The sequence below is a fragment of the Oncorhynchus mykiss genome, chromosome 9, assembly GCF_013265735.2.
Source record: "Oncorhynchus mykiss isolate Arlee chromosome 9, USDA_OmykA_1.1, whole genome shotgun sequence".
In the NCBI taxonomy this organism is placed as follows: domain Eukaryota; kingdom Metazoa; phylum Chordata; class Actinopteri; order Salmoniformes; family Salmonidae; genus Oncorhynchus; species Oncorhynchus mykiss.
The window spans coordinates 20,471,654-20,494,648 of NC_048573.1; the positions used below are offsets into that span (position 1 = coordinate 20,471,654).

A 22,995-nucleotide genomic window follows, 5' to 3' on the forward strand; every position below is an offset into this window, starting at 1 on the left:
CCTGCCTCTCATTGCACTCCACGAGGAGCCTGCCTGTTACGCAAATGCAGTAAGTAGCCAAGCTAAGTTGCTAGCTAGCATTAAACTTATCTTATAAAAAACAATCAATCATAATCACTAGTTAACTACACATGGATGATATTACTAGTTTATCTAACGTGTCCTGTATTGCATATAATCGATGCGGTGCGTATCGTTGCTCCAATGTGTACCTAACCATAAACATCAATGCCTTTCTTAAAATCAATACACAGAAGTATATATTTTTAAACGTGCATATTTAGCTAAAAGAAATCCAGGTTAGCAGGCAATATTAACCAGGTGAAATTGTGTCACTTCTCTTGCGTTCATTGCACGCAGAGTCAGTGTATATGCAACAGTATGGGCCGCCTAATTTGCCAGAATTTTATGTAATTATGACATAACATTGAAGGCTGTGCAACGTAACAGCAATATTTAGACTTAGGGATGCCACCTGTTAGATAAAATATGGAACAGTTTTATCTAACTAGTATTTCTATGTGTTATCATGTTATAACTAAGTCTATGATTTGATAGAGCAGTCTGACTGAGCGGTGGTAGGCACCAGCAGGCTCGTAAGCATTAATTCAAGCAGCTCTTTGCTGTGCTTCAAGCATTGAGCTGTTTATGACTTCAAGCCTATCAACTCCCGAGATTAGGCTGGTGTAACCGATGTGAAATGGCTAGCTAGTTAGTGGGGTGCGTGCTAATAGCGTTTCAAACGTCACTCGCTCTGAGCCTTGGAGTAGTGGTTCCCTTTGCTCTGCAAGGCTTTTGTGGAGCGATGGATAACGCTGCTTCGAGGGTGGCTGTTGTCGATGTGTTCCTGGTTCGAGCCAAGGTAGGAGCGAGGAGAGGGACGGAAGCTATAGTGTTACACTGGTAATACTAAAGTGCCTATAAGAACATCCAATAGTCAAAAGGTATATGAAATACAAATGGTATAGAGAGAAATAGTTATATAATTCCAATAACTACAACCTAAAACTTCTTACATGGGAATATTGAAGACTCATGTCAAAAGGAACCACCAGCTTTCATATATGTTCTCATTTTCTGAGCAAGAACTGAAACGTTAGCTTTTTTTCTTACATAGCACATATTGCACTTTTACCTTCTTCTCCAACCCTTTGTTTTTGCATTATTTAAACCAAATTGAACATGTTTCATTATTTATTTGAGGCTAAATTGATTTTATTGATGTATTATATTAAGTTAAAATAAGTGTTCATTCAGTATTGTTGTAATTGTCATTATTACAAACAAATAAATAGGCCGATGAATCGGTATCGGGTTTTTTTGGTCCTCCAATAATCGGTATTGGCGTTGTAAAATCAGAATCGGTCGACCTCTAGTCAAGAGTACACCAAATATTAAGAACACCTTCCTAATATTGAGTTGCGGCCCCTTTTGCCCTCAGAACAGCCTCAATTCATTGGGGCATGGACTCTACAAGGTGTCTAAAGAGTTCCACAGAGGTGTTGGCCCATGTTGACTCCAATGCTTCCCACGGTTGTGTCAAGTTGGCTGGTAGTGGATCTCTACTCTGAATAGCTTGTTCCATCTCATCCAACAGATGCTCAATTAGATTGAGATCTGGTGACTTGGCAGGCCACTGCAGTAAGCTGAACACTGTCATATTCGTGGAACCATTCCAGGACAATACTAGCCTTGAGGCATGGGACATCATCTTAAAGGCAAAAATCTGCTTGCAGACGGATACAGTTGCCATGAAGAGATGCACTTGATTGGCAATGATGTTCAGATATCCTGTGGCATTGAAACTTGGCTCCACCTTTAACAAGGGGCCCAGTGTGTGCCAGGAAAATACAATCCACACCATCACCTTTCTCCATACCCCCGTGGTTTTCGACATTCCACTGCAACAGCAGTTTCTTGTTTTTTTTTGCTGAAAGAGGTGGAACACTGGATGGTCGTCGGCTACCATACCCCATTCGTGTGAAGGTACGATGAGTTGTGCATTATTTTATAGGTCTTTGGGCACCAATGTTGTACTGCACATTTCTGGTCAGCTTGTGTCAGCCTCCTTTGTCCTATTTCATAAATGACCTGGCCTGCCGTTGGCTGGATGTTCTCAGGGTGTCTGATCAATAAGGCATCATAGCTTTCACCTGGTCAGTCATGGAAAGAGCAGGTGTTCTTATTGTTTTTTACACTCAATGTACAGTGGGGCAAAAAAGTATTTAGTCAGCCACCAATTGTGCAAGTTCCCCCACTTAAAAATATGAGAGAGGCCTGTAATTTTCATCATAGGTACACTTCAACTATGACAGACACAATTAGGAAATAAAAATCAGAAAATCACATTGTAGGATTTTTAATGAATGTATTTGCAAATTATGGTGGAAAATAAGTATTTGGTCCCCTACAAACAAGCAAGATTTCTGGCTCTCACAGACCTGTAACTTCTTCAAGAGGCTCCTCTGTCCTCCACTCGTTACCTGTATTAATGGCACCTGTTTGAACTTGTTATCAGTATATAAGACACCTGTCCACAACCTCAAACAGTCACACTCCAAACTCCACTATGGCCAAGACCAAAGAGCTGTCAAAGGACACCAGAGTGAATGACCTGCAGAGAGCTGGGACCAAGGTAACAAAGCCTACCATCAGTAACACACTACGCCGCCAGGGACTCAAATCCTGCAGTGCCAGACATGTCCAGGCCCGTCTGAAGTTTGCTAGAGAGCATTTGGATGATCCAGACGAAGATTGGGAGAATGTCATATGGTCAGATGAACCAAAATATAACTTTTTGGTAAAAACTCAAATCGCCGTGTTTGGAGGACAAAGAATGCTGAGTTGCATCCAAAGAACACCAAACCTACTGTGAAGCATGGGGGTGGAAACATCATGCTTTGGGGCTGTTTTTCTGCAAAGGGACCAGGACGACTGATCCGTGTAAAGAAAAGAATGAATGGGGCCATGTATCGTGAGATTTTGAGTGAAAACCTCGTTCCATCAGCAAGGGCATTGAAGATGAAACATGGTTGCGTCTTTCAGCATGACAATGATCCCAAACACACCGCCCAGGCAACGAAGGAGTGGCTTCGTAAGAAGCATTTCAAGGTCCTGGAGTGGCCTAGCCAGTCTCCAGATCTCAACCCCATAGAAAATCTTTGGAGGGAGTTGAAAGTCCATTTTGCCCAGCAACAGCCCCAAAACATCACTGCTCTAGAGGAGATCTGCATGGAGGAATGGGCCAAAATACCAGCAACAGTGTGTGAAAACCTTGTGAAGACTTACAGAAAACATTTGACCTCTGTCATTGCCAACAAAGGGTATATAACCAAGTAATGAGATAAAAATTTGTTATTGACCAAATACTTATTTTCCACCATAATTTGCAAATAAATAAAAAATCCTACAATGTGATTTTCTGGATTTTTTTTCTCATTTTGTCTGTCATAGTTGAAGTGTACCTATGATGAAAATTACAGGCATCTCATCCTTTTAAGTGGGAGAACTTGCACAATTGGTGGTTGACTAAATACTTTCTTGCCCCACTGTATATGGAGCCTCTATTAGGTTACATATGGTCTCTTCTCCACTTACATGGTACCTCAAGGTCACCCCATAAAGAATTGAAACACATGGGGCCAACCTGGGGAGGGAGTAAAAATATATACGTAGAGGGATCGATGAGCTAGCATGCAGGTGAGGGGAGGACAGAAGACAGAAGAGTTCCCAATCTTGACCTCAACCATTACAGGGTCAACAGAACAAAAATGTCCTTCGAGCAACACTTAGGGCAAAGGTGGCCAAACTTGGGGAACAGGAGTGCACTCTGCAATCTATACCCAATTCCTTCAACATCCAACAGCTGCTCCACTCTCTCTCGTACCTGACAGCGGTGACCCCAGCAGCCCCCCGATGCTCTCTATCATCTGTAGCAGCCCCAGGGCGCCCAGCATCCGCTCCATGCCCACGATCTCCGGCACCACCGAGAACACCAGGGGAGTCATGGCGCCGGCGCAGAACCCATAGGCTAGGCTGGTGATGAGCAGGCCCGGGTAGGACCCCACCAGGGAGCCCAGGGGCAGCACGAGGAGGGAGAGGCCCAACAGGCCCGTCCAGAGGACCAGCATGTGGGGCAGACGGAGACGGCCCAGGTCCGAGGCCCAGCCGGACACCACACGGCCCACGATGTCTGTCACACCCGTGGCTGAGATGACGAAGGCAGCCTGGATAAGATTGAAACAGTTGACATGAATCTATGCATCTACCAATCAGAGCAACAAAAACTGAAGAAAAAAAACCAATTGGTAATCGATAATCATTTTGGATAATCTCTAAAATCCCATTGTTTACATAGTGATGTAATTGTGAAATAGGCTCATTCAAACCTGATACTGGGAGAAGCCCTCGTGGCGGCTGTGGGCCACCAGGTGGACGTAAGGCACAAAGTAGCCACAGTTGAAGAAGGTGATGGCCAGGCTGTAAGTGAGGAAGGGCCGCTGGAGGAGGAGGGAAAGCTCCAGGTAGGAGTAGGCCCGGTGGAAGAGGGAGGCGCAGGACCAGGCACTCTCACCTGGGGCCAGCTGGAAAGAGCGAGGAGAGGGGTGAAGAAGAGCATGAGAGAAAGAGACGGATGATGAAAAAAAATTACTTAAAACCTTGAAAGCAGGTCCATCAAACACTGCTGGCACCCAAACAAGACGTCACACGCAAGATTACACAACACAGATACTTTGTTTTGTAACTGTTCCTGTTGTATAAAGGTTGAACCCACATGAGTCCTATTACGAAATGTCAAAACCCAGTTATCAAACATTGGATGTGTTAAGTCAGCCAGAGAGAGAAAAGAAGACGTTACAGGAGGTCAATGTGCCTTTGATCAAGGTAATTAACCCAAATCGCTCTGGATAAGAACATCTGCTACAATTACAAAAAATGTAAATGGATGTTCCTACCGCAGCTACAGCCTTGTGAGTCCCCAGGGGCCTGATGAGGGCCCCGCAGGCCACCATGTTGAGGCTGAGGCCCCCCAGGATGAGAAGGGCCCCCCGCCAGGTGTACATCTCCACCAAGAGCTGGAAGAGGGGTGAGAAGGCGAAGGACGAGAGGCCCACGCCCGTAAAGCCCAGCGCCATGGCCAGGGAGCGCTTCCGGGTGAAGTACTGCATCACTGACGCCACCATAGGAGTGAAGACTAATGCCCAGCCCGAACCTGGAGGGTAGGCCGGAGGGTGAAGGAGGAGAGAAAGAGTTATATACTGTATGTTCAGAGTTTTGGACATAAGAGACAGAAAGTAGCATGTGAGTGTTTTTAGGTCCAAGTGTTTGTGTGTGTGTGTGTGTGTGTGTGTGTACCTGAGATGATGCCCAAGGTGAGGTAGAGGTGTGTGACGCAGGTGGCCTGTGAGGCCAGGATGAAGCCGAGTGCAGAGAGACAACCTCCTGCCATCACAACAGGTCTGGCACCGTATCCATTACACAACGCTGTGCCAAATGGACCTGGGGAACACACACACAGGTTTAACTACCAGTCATCACACTATGTACAACGGACCAAGGATCATTTGTATGAGCATTCACATGGGGCATTACCCTCCTCTCCTATATTCACACACACATACATACTCACTGACACACTGCTGCATGGCCAACCCTATGGATGTGATCCAGGAGACAGCCTGGGCGCTCTCCCCAAAGTACTGCACAAACTCCACAAAGAACACCCCCATGCTCCGGATTATCCCAAACACCAGGGCAGAGGTCACAAACAGGGCCCCCACCACCACCCAGCCCCACCCACCATCTGGGGCTGCTGGCTGGCTCTGGAGCACCTGGGGGGCCTGCAGCTTGGCCATGGCTGGGAGGGAGGGAGAGAGAGAGGAAAGGAGATGTTATTTGCGATACCATGTATTAGAAACACTACATTCTACTACAGCCTTTGCTGTTGAACCTTTGCTGTATTGCATCGAACACCTGCGTTACTTTCAGGTGCAGGCTTCAAAGAAACGACATGTCAATCATGCAAGAATGTATCAAACGTGCTTGAATTTGCCTGCTGCTGTGGGTTTTCACTGGATTCCATAATCCATTTCACTGGATTCCTTCAATTAAATAGACAATGAATGACATTTAGAGGAAATCGCCTGTGAGGCAAGTGGTTAGTCGACCTGAAACAGGTGCTCTGTGATGTTGTGGAGCTTTACTGTTGAATAGCAAGGTATCAAACACATCAAACATATGGAAACCACATTTTACTCTGTTCCATTAATTCCATTCCAGACATTACAATGAGCCAGTCCTCCAATAGCTCCTCCCACCAGCCTCTGGTAGAACACCAGCATATTTCAGATTCCTAACACTGATTCCCTATTGTTCATGCAAAGCCTATTGCACTTAAAGAAAGTTTCAGAAACGACCTAAGATTTTGGAAATATTCATTTTCAGATATATTGTTTTCCGATTCCGCGATCACCTCATATTTACTAGAGATGCACAATATATCTGTGAAGATATCAGAATCAGACAATATTAGCTAAAAATGTCAAAATCGACATGGGCCCGATGTCTAGTTTAACGCCGATGTGCAAAACCAATGTCAACGCTGACGTGCATACCTACAGTTGAAGTAGGAAGTTTACACACACCGTAGCCAAATACATTTAAACTCGGTTTTCCACAATTCCTGACATTAAAACTGAGTAAAAAATTCCCTGTCTTAGGTCAGTTAGGATCACCACTTTATTTTAAGAATGTGAAAATGTCAGAATAATAGTAGAGAAAATTATTTATTTCAGGTTTTATTTCTTTCATCACATTCCCAGCGGGTCAGAAGTTTACATGCAATTAGTATTTGGTAGCATTGCCTTGTTTAACTTGGGTCAATCGTTTCGGGTAGCCTTCCACAAGCTTCCCACAATAAGTTGGGTGAATTTTGTCCCATTCCTCCTGACAGAGCTGGTGTAACTGAGTCAGGTTTGTAGGCCTGCTTGCTCGCACACGCCTTTTCAGTTCTGCCCACAATTTTTCTAAAAGGATTGAGGTCAGGGCTATGAGATATCAACTCCAATACCTTGACTTTGTAGCTTTTGCCACAACTTTGGAAGTATGCTTGGGGTCATTGTCCATTTGGAAGACCCATTTGCGACCAAGCTTTAACTTCCTGACTGATGTCTTGAGATGTTGCTTCAATATATTCACAATTTTCCCTCATGATGCCATCTATTTTGTGAAGTGCACCAGTCCCTCCTATAGCAAAGCACCCCCACAACATGATGCTGCCACCCCCGTGCTTCAAGGTTGGGATGGTGTTCTTCGGCATGCAAGCCTCCCCCTTTTTCCTCCAAACATAACAATGGTCATTATGGCCAAACAGTTCTATTTTTGTTTCATCCCACCAGAGGACATTTCTCCTAAAAGTACAACCTCTGTCCCCATGTGCAGTTGCAAACCGTAGTCTGGCTTTATGGTGGATTTGGAGCAGTGGCTTCTTCCTCGCTGAGCGGCCTTTCAGGTTATGTCGATATAGGAACGTTTTACTGTGGATATAGATACTTTTGTACCTGTTTCCTCCAGCATCTTCATAAGGTCCTTTGCTGTTGTTCTGGGATTGATTTGCACTTTTCGCACCAAAGTGCGTTCATCTCAGAACGTGTCTCCTTCCTGAGCGGTATGATAGCTGCGTGGAAAAGCTGCGTGGAAAAGCAGACCACGACTTTGTTGATCCCTGCATACAGACAGAAACTAAAACAAGAAGCTCCCGCGCTGAGGTCTGTTCAACGCTGGTCCGACCAATCTGATTCCACACTCCAAGACTGCTTCCATCACGTGGACTGGGATATGTTCCGTATTGCGTCAGACGACAACATTGACGAATACGCTGATTCGATGTGCGAGTTCATTAGAACGTGCGTTGAAGAGGTCGTTCCCATAGCAACAATTAAAACATTCCCAAACCAGAAACCGTGGATTGTTGGCAGCATTCGCGTGAAACTGAAAGCGCGAACCACTGCTTTTAATCAGGGCAAGGTGACTGGAAACATGACCGAATACAAACAGTGTAACTATTCCCTCCGCAAGGCAATCAAACAAGCTAAGCGTCAGTATAGAGACAAAGTAGAATCTCAATTCAACGGCTCAGACACAAGAGGTATGTGGCAGGGTCTACAGTCAATCACGGATTACAAAAAGAAAACCAGCACCGTCACGGACCAGGATGTCTTGCTCCCAGGCAGACTAAATAACTTTTTTGCCCGCTTTGAGGACATTACAGTGCCACTGACACTGCCCGCAACTAAAACATGCGGACCCTCCTTCACTGCAGCCGACGTGAGGAAAACATTTAAACGTGTCAACCCTCGCAAGGCTGCAGGCCCAGACGGCATCCCCAGCTGCCTCAGAGCATGCGCAGACCAGCTGGCTGGTGTGTTTACGGACATATTCAATCAATCCCTATCCCAGTCTGTTGCTCGCACATGCTTCAAGAGGGCCACCATTGTTCCTGTTCCCAAGAAAGCTAAGGTAACTGAGCTAAACGACTACCACTCACTTCAGTCATCATGAAGTGCTTTGAGAGACTAGTCAAGGACCATATCACCTCCACCCTACCTGACACCCTAGACCCACTCCAATTTGCTTACCGCCCAAATAGGTCCACAGACGATGCAATCTCAACCACACTGCCCTAACCCATCTGAACAAGAGGAATACCTATGTGAGAATGCTGTTCATCGACTACAGCTCGGCATTTAACACCATAGTGCCCTCCAAGCTCGTCACCAAGCTCGAGACCCTGGGTCTCGACCCCGCCCTGTGCAACTGGGTACTGGACTTCCTGACGGGCCGGGGACTGTAGTGACCCCTCTTGCACTGAGACGCAGTGCCTTAGACCGCTGCGTTCATGTGTGTGCGTTAAATACACTGCTCAAAAAAATAAATGGAACACTTAAAACAACACAATGTAACTCCAAGTCAATCACACTTCTGTGAAATCAAACTGTCCACTTAGGAAGCAACACTGATTGACAATAAATTTCACATGCTGTTGTGCAAATGGAATAGACAACAGGTGGAAATTATATGCATTTAGCAAGACACCCCCAATAAAGGAGTGGTTCTGCAGGTGGGGACCACAGACCACTTCTCAGTTCCTATGCTTCCTGGCTGATGTTTTGGTCACTACATCAGGAGACGTGGAGGAGGCCGTAGGAGGGCAACAACCCAGCAGCAGGACCACTACCTCCGCCTTTGTGCAAGGAGGAGCTGGAGGAGCACTGCCAGAGCCCTGCAAAATGACCTCCAGCAGGCCACAAATGTGCATGTGTCTGCTCAAACGGTCAGAAACAGACTCCACGTGGGTGGTATGAGAGCCCGACGTCCACAGGTGGGGGTTGTGCTTACAGCCCAACACTGTGCAGGACGTTTGGCATTTGCCAGAGAACACCAAGATTGGCAAATTCGCCACTGGCGCCCTGTGTTCTTCACAGATCAAAGCAGGTTCACACTGAGCACGTGACAGACGTGACAGTCTGGAGACGCCGTGGAGAACGTTCTGCTGCCTGCAACATCCTCCAGCATGACCGGTTTGGCGGTGGGTCAGTCATGGTGTGGGGTGGCATTTCTTTGGGGGGCCGCACAGCCCTCCATGTGCTTGCCAGAGGTAGCCTGACTGCCATTAGGTACCGAGATGAGATCCTCAGACCCCTTGTGAGACCATATGCTGGTGCAGTTGGCCCTGGGTTCCCCCTAATGCAAGACAATGCTAGACCTCATGTGGCTGGAGTGTGTCAGCAGTTCCTGCAAGAGGAAGGCATTGATGCTATGGACTGGCCCGCCCGTTCCCCAGACCTGAATCCAATTGAGCACATCTGGGACATCATGTCTCGCTCCATCCACCAACGCCACGTTGCACCACAGACTGTCCAGGAGTTGGCGGATGTTTTAGTCCAGGTCTGGGAGGAGATCCCTCAGGAGACCATCCTCCATCTCATTAGGAGCATGCCCAGGCGTTGTAGGAAGGTCATACAGGCACGTGGAGGCCACACACACTACTGAGCCTCATTTTGACTTGTTTTAAGGTCATTACATCAAAGTTGGATCAGCCTGTAGTGTGGTTTTCCACTTTAATTTTGAGTGTGACTCCAAATCCAGACCTCCATGGGTTGATACATTTGATTTCCATTAATAATTTGTGTGATTTTGTTGTCAGCACATCCAACTATGTAAAGAAAAAAGTATTTAATAAGAATATTTCATTCATTCAGATCTAGGATGTGTTATTTTAGTGTTCCCTTTATTTTTTTGAGCAGTGTAGTTAACTGTACTAGAATGCTTAAAAAGGCAGATAAAATGTTTAATATCGGTTATCGGTATCGTTTTTTTTGTCCAGGAAAATATCGGATTTCGTTATCAGACAAAAATATCATATCGGTGTATCACTAATACTTAGACCACTATGTTCCACCCTCACTGTCACATTAAATCTATCACAAAAATATTGTATTATACGGTTGAGTCATTGATTTACAATGGAAATGAATTACACTTATTGTGGGTCAAAACAATAAAATCTATTAATAGAATACTCAAAACATTTGAATTAAAACTTGACGTAAGGGCTAGAACAATCTGAAGAAAAAAAGTGGCACTAATCTGAAACTAAAATGGAATTGACTGCAACTGATGTGTACAAGAGTATATTATGAAAAATCAGAGATAAGCACCTTCCATTCCAGGACCCAGAACTCGAGTAGACAGAATGAGAGGGATGGATGGATGGACGGAACACAGCAGCATAAGTGGGAGGTTTGATAAACTTTTAAAAAAAATAGCAGTTTTCTTGAACAAATTTTGGTCTTGGCTCTTCTATTTTTGCAATAATGCTGCAATCAGTTGGTTGTAAATATGGGAAGAGCAGACACTTCCATATATTTATGTTGGCATAATATTTGTAATATTTGTTCTGGTCTTTTGTGGTGGATTAAACAATTAAGAAATAGCAATATTTTGGATATTATTTCATTTTCAAATAACCGAATGTGAGCGGTTGTAATCTGAATAAAGGGGAAAAGGCCATTCTTGAACATAGGGTGAGACATTCTTACTAATCTGCTAGAGAACCAGTTTGGATTTAAGGATAACTTTTGTATGACCTAAGCCTTTAGTGAAAGGTCTAATACTTTAATCTTCAATCATTTCTGCCTTCCTAATTCATATTCATTATATAAATAGGCCCTTTAAATTTTGTCTGGCTTACCGTTCCAAATAAAATTGAATATTTCTTGCTCATATAAATGTGAGACCCTTTGCTTGGAGACTCGAAATTGAGTTCAGGTACATCCTGTTTCCATTGATCATTCTTCCATTTCCACTACTTGATTGGAGTCCACCTGTGGTAAATTCAATTGATTGGACATGATTTGGATATAAGGTCCCACAGTTGAAAGTGCAAGTCAGAGCAAAAACCAAGCCATGAGGTCAAAGGAATTGTCTGTAGAGCTCCGAGATAGGACTGTGTCGAGGCACAGATCTGGGGAATGGTACAAAAACATTTCTGGAGCATTGAAGGTCTCCAAGAAAACAGTGGCCTCCATCATCCTTAAATGGAAGAAGTTTGGAACCACCAAGACTCTTCCTAGAACTGGCCGCCCAGCCAAACTGAGCAATCGAGGGAGAAGGGAAGGTGACCAAAAACCTGATGGTCCCTCTGACAGAGCTCCAGAGTTCCTCTGGGAAGATGGGAGAACCTTACAGAAGGACAACTATCTCTGCAGCACTCCAACAATCAGGCCTTTTTGCTAGAGTAGCGGAAGCCACTGCTCAGTAAAAAGGCACATGACAGCCTGCTTGGAGTTTGCCAAAGGCCACCTACAGACTCTCAGACCATGAGAAACAAGATTCTCTGGTCTGATGAAACCAAGATGAAACTCTTTGGCCTGAATGACATCTGGAGGAAACCTGACACCATCCCTACGGTGAATGCCGGTGGTGGCAATATCATGCTGTGGGGATGTTTTTCAGCTGCAGGGACTGGGAAACTAGTCAGGATAGAGGAAAAGATGAACAGAGCAAAGTACAGAGAGATCCTAGAATAAAACCTGCTCCAGAGCGCTCAGGACATCAGTCTGGGGCAAAGGTTCACCTTCCGACAGGACAACGACCCTAAGCACTCAGCCAAGACAACGCAGGGGTGGCTTCGGGACAAGTCTCTGAATGTCCTTGAGTGGACCAGCCAGAGCCCGGACTTGAACCCGATCGAACATCTCTGGAAATAACTGAAAATAGCTGTGCAGCGATGCTCCCAATCCAACCTGACAGATCTTAAGAGAATCGGGAGAGAAGGATGGGAGAAACTCCCCAAACACAGGTGTGCCAAGCTTTTAGTGTCATACCCTAGAAGACTCGAGGCTGTAATTGCTGCCAAAAGGTACTGAGTAAAAGGCCTGAATACTCATGTAAATTTCCATTGTTTTTTTTTAGACATTTGCAAACATTTCTAAAAACCTGTTTTTGCTTTGTCATTGTGGGGTAGTGTGTGTAGATTGATGAGGGGAAAAAAACAATGTAATCCATTTTAGAATAAGGCTGTAATGTAACAAAATGTGGAAAAAGTCAAGGGGTCTGAATACTTTCCGAATGCACTGTACATAACTTTAACACACTGCAAAAGAGTTTCTCCAAAATTGAAATATTATATAATATTTAAAATATTATTTAAATATTACATTCATGTCCTACTTTATCAAAAGCCTTTTCAGCTATGAATACCAGGCCTGGTTTCCCAGATGTGTCATAGTGTTCTATTGTTTCCAGTTCTTGTCTTATATTATCTCCACTGTATCGTCCATATGTCCGATTAGGATGAATAATACCTTTTAATTCAATGCGCTATGCATTTCGCTTTAATCATTGCATCACAACACTGAATTGTAAGGGGCTTTAATGGACTGGATCTTTATATTTACCACTTGGTTCCTGTTTCAGTAATAATGAAATCTGACCTTCCTGTTGAGTATCTGCTAATCTACCATGTTTATAGGAGTGGGTAAAACATGCTAATAATGGTCTTTGGAGAACATCAAAAAAGGTTTGCTATACCTCAACTGGTATGCCATCAAGCCCTGGAGTTTTCCCGGACTAAAAGACTTTAATAGGCTCTATGCATTATACCGCCTCCCACGTTCTATTTTACTTCCTACCGGGGTGCTGACTTCCGGAGCGATTTCCGCTATTTTTATCATGATCTTACTAGCTAGCTAATTGTCGGCAATGCATTTGACTGAAATTGTTCGCAATGACTACGTTTAAATTACAACCCCGTGAAGGAGGTGCTAATGAACATTGTTCAGTGCTTCCATGCTCATTTTCTTCAAAGTGTAATGGTATTGTGAGCTTCCGTAGCTTCCGGGGTCGATGTAGAGAAAAAGGTACGTTGTGACAACAGCTACAATAGCAGCTAGGTCATGTCTAGTGCTACTTGATGCTTAGAGAAGATGGGCAATAATAGTAATGAGTTTGTTTGGTATTCAAATACTCTGGGTCCATCTTTAGATTTGCAAGCTACTGGCCTTCTGGCACTTGATTGAGTGGGCAGCAGAGACTAAGTTTATAAGACTCACAAGCACCAATCCACCTGAAACAAGTGTTACTTGAAGAAAACCAGTAAGGGTCAACTTCATTAAATACAGATCTTACTGTAATTGTTAAACATTATTTACTTTGTGTTATGGGTTCTTCTCATTTATGACTCATCTGTCGCTGGGTCTGAAGCAGAAGGATTTGGCCCATCGGTTCAGCATCCACCAATCGACAGTGAGATGGATTATTATCTCTTGGGCCAACTTCCTCTGTCTGCATGGATCAGCACAGATATGGATCCCCAAGGAAACCATCAAAGCCCACCTGAGTTGAAGGACTATCCAGACACCCAGGTAGTGATTTACTGCACTGTCAGACACCATCTTCACTACTACTGCAGAGTGAGGTGTTTTCTTCCTACAAGTCACACTGCACCTTTAAGGGCATGTTGGGAAAGTCACATGGAGCTGTCACTTTTGTGTCATCGTTGTATGCTGGATCTGTGAGTGACAAGGAGATCTTCAAGCAGTCTGGAAACATTTCCTTTCTCACCCCTGACATGGCCATTATGCTGGATAGGAGCTTTCTCATAGATTACATTGTTCCGTGCAAGGTCTACCGGCCAGCCTTTCTGTCAAGACGCACACAGATGCCAGCGCATGAGGTTAGGGAGACCCAATCCATTGCCAGGTTGAGAGTGCATGTTGAAATAATTATCCAGAGTAAAAGGAACACAAGCTGTTTGACACAGTCATCTCCCTGACCATCTCAGGCAGCATCAACCAATTATTTCCAGTGGCGTGCCTGTTGGTCAACTATCAAAACGGACCTTTGGTAAGAGCATGGGCCAAGCCAGTGTAAATACACGTGTTTATTTGCTGGCAGCAAAATAATAATTTGTTTATCTATGACATGTATCAATAATTTGTGTTGTAGTGAATATCTGTTTGTATGGCGCTTGTATTGGCTTTAATTATCAATGAGTTTAGGGGTGGGGGAAAGAAATCAAGTAAACACAGAATTGCCAGAATGCAAGATTGAATACAATGTTAGAGATGTGTAATTGATTAACTAAACTGTTGAACATTTGCTGAAATATATATATTTTTAAACAAATCTATTCCACTGTAGTTTCACGAGAACATCAATACTTATTTTTCATGAAATCACTAAACTTGGCACCCATGCAGGGGAACCATGCAGGTGAGAGATAAGTCACTTCTGCAAGTAGTGGTACAAATAAGTGGTCAACCTTCTCTCTTATAGTCTTTGAAACCTGTAGATCTGTATGTATCCTTTCAACTAGGTTGTCCTCCTGTGCACAGACGACAAAGTCACACCAGCTACAACCTGTGAGAAGGATTTGACCTTGCACCTGTCAGTAGTAAGCATGAGATCTCTTCAACTTCAGCTCTCCATTCTGTATATTGTCAGAATAATAGCAGAGAGAATAATCTATTTCAGCTTTTATTCATTTCATCACATTCCCAGTGGGTCAGAAGTTTCATAGTATTTGGTAGCATTGCCTTTAAATTGTTTAACTTGGGTCAAACGTTTCAGGTAGCCTTCCACAAGCTTCCCACAAAAAGTTGGGTGAACTGTGGCCCATTCCTCTTGACAGAGCTGGTGGAACCGAGTCAGGTTTGTAGGCCTCCTTGCTTGCACAAGCTTTTTCAGTTCTGCCCACAAATGTTCGATAGGATTGAGGTCAGGGCTTTGTGATGGCCACTCCAATACCTTGACTTTGTTGTCCTTAAGCCATTTCGCCACAACTTTGTCCATTTGGAAGATCCATTTGCGACCAAGCTTTAACTTCCTGACTGATGTCTTGAGATATTGCTTCAATATATCCACATAATTTTCATTCCTCATGATGCCATCTATTTTGTGAAGTGCACCAGTCCCTCTTGCAGCAAAGCACCCCCACAACATGATGCTGCCACCCCCGTACTTCACAGTTGGGATGGTGTTTTTCAGCTTGCAAGCCTCCCCTTTCTCCTCCAAACATAACAATGGTCATTATGGCCAAACAGTTCTATTTTTGTTTCATCAGACCAGAGGACATTTCTTTAAAAAGTACGATCTTTGTCCCCACGTGCAGTTGCAAACCTTAGTCTGGCTTTTTTATGGCGGTTTTAGAGCAGTGGCTTCTTCCTCGCTGAGTGGCCTTTCAGGTTATGTCGATATAGGACTCATTTTACTGTGGATATAGATACTTTTGTACCCGTTTCCTCCAGCATCTTCACAAGGTCCTTGCTGTTGTTCTGGGATTGATTTGCACTTTTCGCACTAAAATACATTCATCTCTAGGAGACAGAACGCGTCGCCTTCCTGAGCGTTATGACTGCTACGTGGTGCCATGGTGTTTATACTTGCATACTATTATTTGTACAGATGAACGTGGTATCTTCAGGCATTTGGAAATTGCTCCCAAGGCTGAAACAGACTTGTGGAGGTCTACAATTATTTTTCTGATTTCAGTTGATTTTCCCATGATGTCAAGCAGAGGCACTGAGTTTGAAGGTAGGCCTTAAAATACATCCACGGGTACACCTCCAACTGACTCAAATTATGTCAATTAGCCAATCAGAAGCTTCTAAAGCCATGACATAATTTTCTGGAATTTTCCAAGCTGTTTGAAGGCACAGTCAACTTAGTGCATGTAAACTTCTGACCCACTGGAATTGTGATAGTGAATTATAAGTGAAATAATCTGTCTATAAACAATTGTTGGAAAAATGACTTTGTGTCATGCACAAAGTAGATGCCCTAACAGACTTTCCAAAACTATAGTTTGTTAACAATACATTTGTGGAGTGTTTGAAAAATGAGTTTTAATGACTATGTAAACTTCCGACTTCAACTATATTCCGCCCCAGTCTTTGTCCCAAACACTTGTCATGACATTGTAAATACGCTACTGTTTAGGCTTGTATCATCTGGATACAAAAAAAATCTAAATACATTTTTTTCTAAAATGTTTCCATTCAAGGAACCTCTAACTTACCTTATTCCATCAGCACACGAGTTACTAGGTTTACAGAACTCTATCCCATCAACCAGACCTGGCTTCACACCCTAATTAACAAGGATTTACTGTTACATAGGCTGAATACTTTTCAGGTGCATTTTTTTATGGATATTGACAGACTCACAAGTGTTCTTGGCTTGAGCCAACTCTGTTCTGTTCTGTGTCTGTGCAGCTGTGAACTGGTGGTGCAGCAGGAATGTGTAGTTGAGAGTAGTGCACTGTCTGGTAAAGAAGGGCCACCAGATGATTGCACAGAGCACTTCCTGCTTTGAACCACTATCACTGGTATGGAGTGCTTTAACATCATCTGTGAAGCGAAGATAAGTATTATGAAAGACTGACGTGAGAAACAAGAATTATGCGGCCCATAAATAACAGCAAACATAGTAGTGTCTAGTCTTAACGAGGGGCTCATTTAACAATACAGGAATACATTGTGTCTCAGTAACAAAATTACCAAACACTGCATCAACAGAGCTTTACCAAATAACCTGTTTAGTGGGCAATTCTCAATTGGGATTGGGACCCATCATTAATATCCATCTATTGATAAGATGAAACATTGACACTGTCTCCAACACACCATCATGACAGTGTCCCACAGGAGATATTTAACAAGGGCACTAGTCACCATCTATAACCTTTCCCTACTCTCATGCTGTGTGGCTTTTCATTCCCCCTCGTGGACCTGTGACAGGCAGTCCTCACAGTGATCTCCCCTGTCAATGTATCTTTGTTAGATACTGTAGAAGACATGAATAACAATTATTTTTAGCTAGCAAATATACAGTGCCTTGCGAAAGTATTCGGCCCCCTTGAACTTTGCGACCTTTTGCCACATTTCAGGCTTCAAACAAAGATATAAAACTGTATTTTTTTGTGAAGAATCAACAACAAGTGGGACACAATCATGAAGTGGAACGACATTTATTGGATATTTCAAACTTTTTTAACAAATCAAAAACTGAAAAATTGGGCGTGCAAAATTATTCAGCCCCCTTAAGTTAATACTTTGTAGCGCCACCTTTTGCTGCGATTACAGCTGTAAGTCGCTTGGGGTATGTCTCTATCAGTTTTGCACATCGAGAGACTGAATTTTTTTCCCATTCCTCCTTGCAAAACAGCTCGAGCTCAGTGAGGTTGGATGGAGAGCATTTGTGAACAGCAGTTTTCAGTTCTTTCCACAGATTCTCGATTGGATTCAGGTCTGGACTTTGACTTGGCCATTCTAACACCTGGATATGTTTATTTTTGAATTATTCCATTGTAGATTTTGCTTTCTGTTTTGGATCATTGTCTTGTTGGAAGACAAATCTCCGTCCCAGTCTCAGGTCTTTTGCAGACTCCATCAGGTTTTCTTCCAGAATGGTCCTGTATTTGGCTCCATCCATCTTCCCATCAATTTTAACCATCTTCCCTGTCCCTGCTGAAGAAAAGCAGGCCCAAACCATGATGCTGCCACCACCATGTTTGACAGTGGGGATGGTGTGTTCAGGGTGATGAGCTGTGTTGCTTTTACGCCAAACATAACGTTTTGCATTGTTGCCAAAAAGTTCAATTTTGGTTTCATCTGACCAGAGCACCTTCTTCCACATGTTTGGTGTGTCTCCCAGGTGGCTTGTGGCAAACTTTAAACAACACTTTTTATGGATATCTTTATGAAATGGCTTTCTTCTTGCCACTCTTCCATAAAGGCCAGATTTGTGCAATGTACGACTGATTGTTGTCCTATGGACAGAGTCTCCCACCTCAGCTGTAGATCTCTGCAGTTCATCCAGAGTGATCATGGGCCTCTTGGCTGCATCTCTGATCAGTCTTCTCCTTGTATGAGCTGAAAGTTTAGAGGGTCGGCCAGGTCTTGGTAGATTTGCAGTGGTCTGATACTCCTTCCATTTCAATATGATCGCTTGCACAGTGCTCCTTGGGATGTTTAAAGCTTGGGAAATCTTTTTGTATCCAAATCCGGCTTTAAACTTCTTCACAACAGTATCTCGGACCTGCCTGGTGTGTTCCTTGTTCTTCATGATGCTCTCTGCGCTTTTAACGGACCTCTGAGACTATCACAGTGCAGGTGCATTTATACGGAGACTTGATTACACACAGGTGGATTGTATTTATCATCATCATATAGTCATTTAGGTCAACATTGGATCATTCAGAGATCCTCACTGAACTTCTGGAGAGAGTTTGCTGCACTGAAAGTAAAGGGGCTGAATAATTTTGCACGCCCAATTTTTCAGTTTTTGATTTGTTAAAAAAGTTTGAAATATCCAAAAAATGTCGTTCCACTTCATGATTGTGTCCCACTTGTTGTTGATTCTTCACAAAAAAATACAGTTTTATATATTTATGTTTGAAGCCTGAAATGTGGCAAAAGGTCGCAAAGTTCAAGGGGGACAAATACTTTCGCAAGGCACTGTAGGTAGCTAGCGTAAGTTCAGCAAGCTAACAAGTACACATTCTCAGGTAGATTCTGTCAACGTTACATCATCTTACGAAGTAACTAGCTAGCTACAGATACTAGTTAAATTAGCTAGCTAGCTAATGATTGTAGCTAGCTTTATCTGTCACTGACTTGGTACTCACCTTCATAGTTGTCTATGTAGCTATATATATATATATATATATATATATATATATATATATATATATATATATATATATATATATATATATATATATATATATCTATCTCTCTCTCAACGCCATTTTCGTTCTTGCTAGCTGGAGTCTGAGGCCGATGTAACAATTTGATGTACATTAATAATATTCATTTGAGGAAAGTCGTGAAGACAGCTAGTAAAAAAACTGCGACAGTGGTAGCACTGTTATATTGTCGATAACAACTATGACTTTCGTTCTATAGTATGCCACACCAGATATTGCCACACCAGTAGGAAGTGTGCTTAGAGCGTTCGGTCATGGAATGTGCAATAAGGGCTAATGCATCAAGACATTCCTCTTCTGTAATTTGGCCTTCACGTGAGTCTTTATGTACTGCTGTTAATTTTATAATTAATAGAAAAAAAACTCCTTCAAATTTACTTAGTGGAGATGGAGGAGACAAACAAAAACATATGCTTAAAGTACTTTCAAAATATCATTTTTATTGTTGTTATCTATCTGTACAGTTAGTCCCTCTATTTCCTTTGGTAATATTAACTATTTTGACTTGTATTGCTTTTGTTTGAAGATGGATATTGAATTGCATGGCCTGGCTTTGTTCAGCCTGCCTCATGCCAACTTCTAATGGAAAGTGTATGAGCTATAGACTGTTGGGTTTTCACCATTTATCCCCTGGCTTTATGAGGTGTACTATAATATGAAGAATCCAAAATGGAGCAGACCAAAGGAAATGTAACCACGTAATCTGTGAAATCACATTCCTAGACTGGAGAACAACTTTTTTACGAATCCAAGTCTATGCATCTCTACGTGATCTCTTCACAAACATGCAGAGCCTTTCGAATAAGACCCTGGGGGCTATGGCGGTGTCATTACACCTCTTCATCGGCTCTATGCACAGGGGAAATGAGAACAATGGATAACGGGTGGAGAGATGGAGATGGAGAGAGCCTCCAGCTTCCCGTCTCATCCCATCTCATTTCCTTCACGGTTGCAGACAAGTGAAAGGACTACAAGATTGATAACGACGACGGCTGAAGCGTCCGGCCAGGTACCTTTGGAAAGCTGCCAACGGGAGCCACCTGTATAGACTGAGGGGATCTCAGGTGTGTTTGACTGCACTGTGATGACAGTTAGCCAGAGGAGAACAGCTGGTAGCATCAACCAACACCCTGTAAAGGTGCATGAGGAGGTGCAGGTCAGGACTGTCTCTCTAATTAGTGGGATGATTGTGATCTAATCATTCGCTAAGGAGCACTCTACACTGAGTATACAGTAAGAACACCCCACCCACCCTTTGCCCAAAGAACAGCTTCTATTCGTCGGGGCATGGACTCTACAAGGTGTCGAAAGCATTCCACAGGGATGCTGGCCCATGTTACCTCCAATGCTTCCCACAGTTGTGTCAAGTTGGCTGTATGTCTTTTGGGTGGTGGACCATTCTTGAAAAACATGGGACACTTGAGTGTGAAAAACCCAGCAGCGTTGCAGTTCTTGATACAACCGGTGCACCTGGCACCTACTACCATACCCTGTTCAAAGGCACTTAAATCTTTTGTCTTGCCCATTCACCTTCTGAATGGAACACATACACAATCCATGCCTCAATTGTTTAAAAATCCTTCTGTCACCTGTTTCCTCCCATTCATCTACACTGATTGAATCAGATTTAACAAGTAACATCAATAAGGGATCATAGATTTCAACTGGATTCACCTGTCATGGAAAGAGCAGGTGTTCTTAATGTTTTGTATACTCATTGTGTGCGTCCCTTCAGAGAGGAGCTACAGGAAGGATCCTTCTCTGGCTGTGTGCTCCGTCTTGTCTAACACAGATGAGGAAAGCCGTCTGCAGAGTCTACAGCCAGACAGACAGCCAGAGAGGTGCATTCTCAGAGGACAGGTAGTACCTGTTTAAAGACCCAAAGAAGAGTCTTTAACTCTGATGGTCGAGTTCATAGTAATCAAGCACTTTTTTCGGCATGAAGCACTTTGGCTTTTCAAACAACGACGCAAAACAATCCAGAATTTATCTTGGGTCTTTGTATTAGTCGCTCTGAGCACTTTCTGTAGTGGGACTCTAAGAAGCTGCAAAGAGAAGCTACCAACAAGAGCTACCTGTGTAGAGCGAGGCAATTTTAGATCAGTTTCACTAAACTATTATGCCAGTTTGACGAGTTAAACTGGCATAATAATTCAGTGAAACTGGGCGTCTGTGCCCAGTGGTGGTTTGCATTGTTTGTCTTTTATTACTGTCAGTCTCTCTAGTCTAGCTGCACAGTTGCATTCTCTAAAAACAGGTAGTACATGTTTAACGCAACCCTTAAGTTGTTACAGAAACCTTGTCCTTGAGATTCTCAAAGCTTTAAAAGGGGGCACTCTCCCACAACTCACCAATAACATGCGGGTAGACTTTCCCTGTCCCCAATATTTACCACCAGGTAACCTAGTGCCAGGGTGAGTTTATAACGGTCAGAAGTGATGGTTCTGTGCTGAAAAACAATCTATTGAAAGCCGTCAAATGCTTCTGCCACTTGAGAAGACTTCACTCTGCCTGTCTTACTGGCTGTGATCCAAATAGCTTTACTACCCATGCCTCATTTCACCCAGGACTGCAGACAAGGAAGGCACAAGAGACTCAACATGTTTTGATCGAATGCCATTCGCTTCACTTTATCAACGCTGTTCGGATCAGTGGTCGCAGAGAAAAGGAATTCAAGTGCAGTTAAGATTACAGTGACTTGCAAAAGTATTCAGACCCCTTGGATTTCTTCACATTATTATTGTGTTATAAAGTGGGATTAAAATGGATTTCATTGACAAGGAAGACATACAAACTCTTGCAGAGAGCATATTCAACTGACAATCTCTTAAAAATAACTGATATTGGCACAAGATGTTGGAGCATAACTAACAAAATTACAGTTAACGAAAATATACGCTTAATCCAGTATAAATTAATGTAAAGAATTATACAAAATTCTAAAATTCTACAGCACAATGGCAGAGTCATGTTCTAAATGTAAAACTAGTAATGACTCAATAATCCATGCTTTCTTGGAATGATATGAAGTCCAAAAGTTATGGGTGGAGCTAGAAAGTTGGCTGTCTTTTAATATTTCAAGACATGGCATATGGGGTGTAGTGAGATACCCGCAGAGTTAGACAACTTTCTTCTCATTACTCATCTTGAAAAGCATGTACTAAAAACATGGAAATCAATCACTCCACCATTAATTAACACAATGGTAAAAAATATAATGATCGATTATTTAAAATATTGAAAGGTGGGGGCTACGGAGAGAAACAAAATGGTGCAGTTTTGGACCATGTGGCGGAAAGCGATGTGGGACGCTGGAGATGTGTGTGTATGCTAGTGGTTCTGGGCAGGCGCGATGTAGTTGATGTTTGTATAATGTTGTCGTTTGTATGTGTATGCTTCGTATCGTTTAACTTTTTTTTTTTTTTTACAATTCTTCCAAGATTTTTTTTTTTTATAATATTTTTTTGTCAAATATCTACACAAAATACTCTGTCAAAGTGGAAGAAAAAATATTTATAAAATTAAATAACTAAAATGTTGTCATTGTATAAGTATTAAGACCCTTTGTTTAGGCAAGCCTAAATTAGTTCAGGTGTACAATTTGGCTTAACAAATCAAATAGAAAGTGACATGGACTCAATATGTGCAATATCAGGGGTTGTCATGATTTGTAAATAACTAACCCTTCATACATAGAACATATGTAAGGTCCCTCAGTCAAGTAT

General features: G+C 42.9%; 1 protein-coding gene across 3 annotated transcripts in view; it reads right to left on the bottom strand.

The window, feature by feature from the left end:
• slc16a13 (solute carrier family 16 member 13) overlaps window positions 1-22,995 on the bottom strand; it is a 43,865-nt gene that overhangs the window by 9,859 nt on the left and 11,011 nt on the right. For all 3 annotated transcript variants that reach the window (XM_021615062.2, XM_021615061.2, XM_021615060.2), the window contains exons 3-7: window positions 5,630-5,857; window positions 5,356-5,499; window positions 4,956-5,212; window positions 4,389-4,583; window positions 3,887-4,226 (exon numbers count right to left, since the gene is read on the bottom strand). In XM_021615062.2, coding sequence (XP_021470737.2) covers window positions 3,887-4,226; window positions 4,389-4,583; window positions 4,956-5,212; window positions 5,356-5,499; window positions 5,630-5,855 — 1,162 coding nt within the window. In that variant the 5' untranslated portion in view covers window positions 5,856-5,857. The remainder of the gene's footprint in view (window positions 1-3,886; window positions 4,227-4,388; window positions 4,584-4,955; window positions 5,213-5,355; window positions 5,500-5,629; window positions 5,858-22,995) is intronic.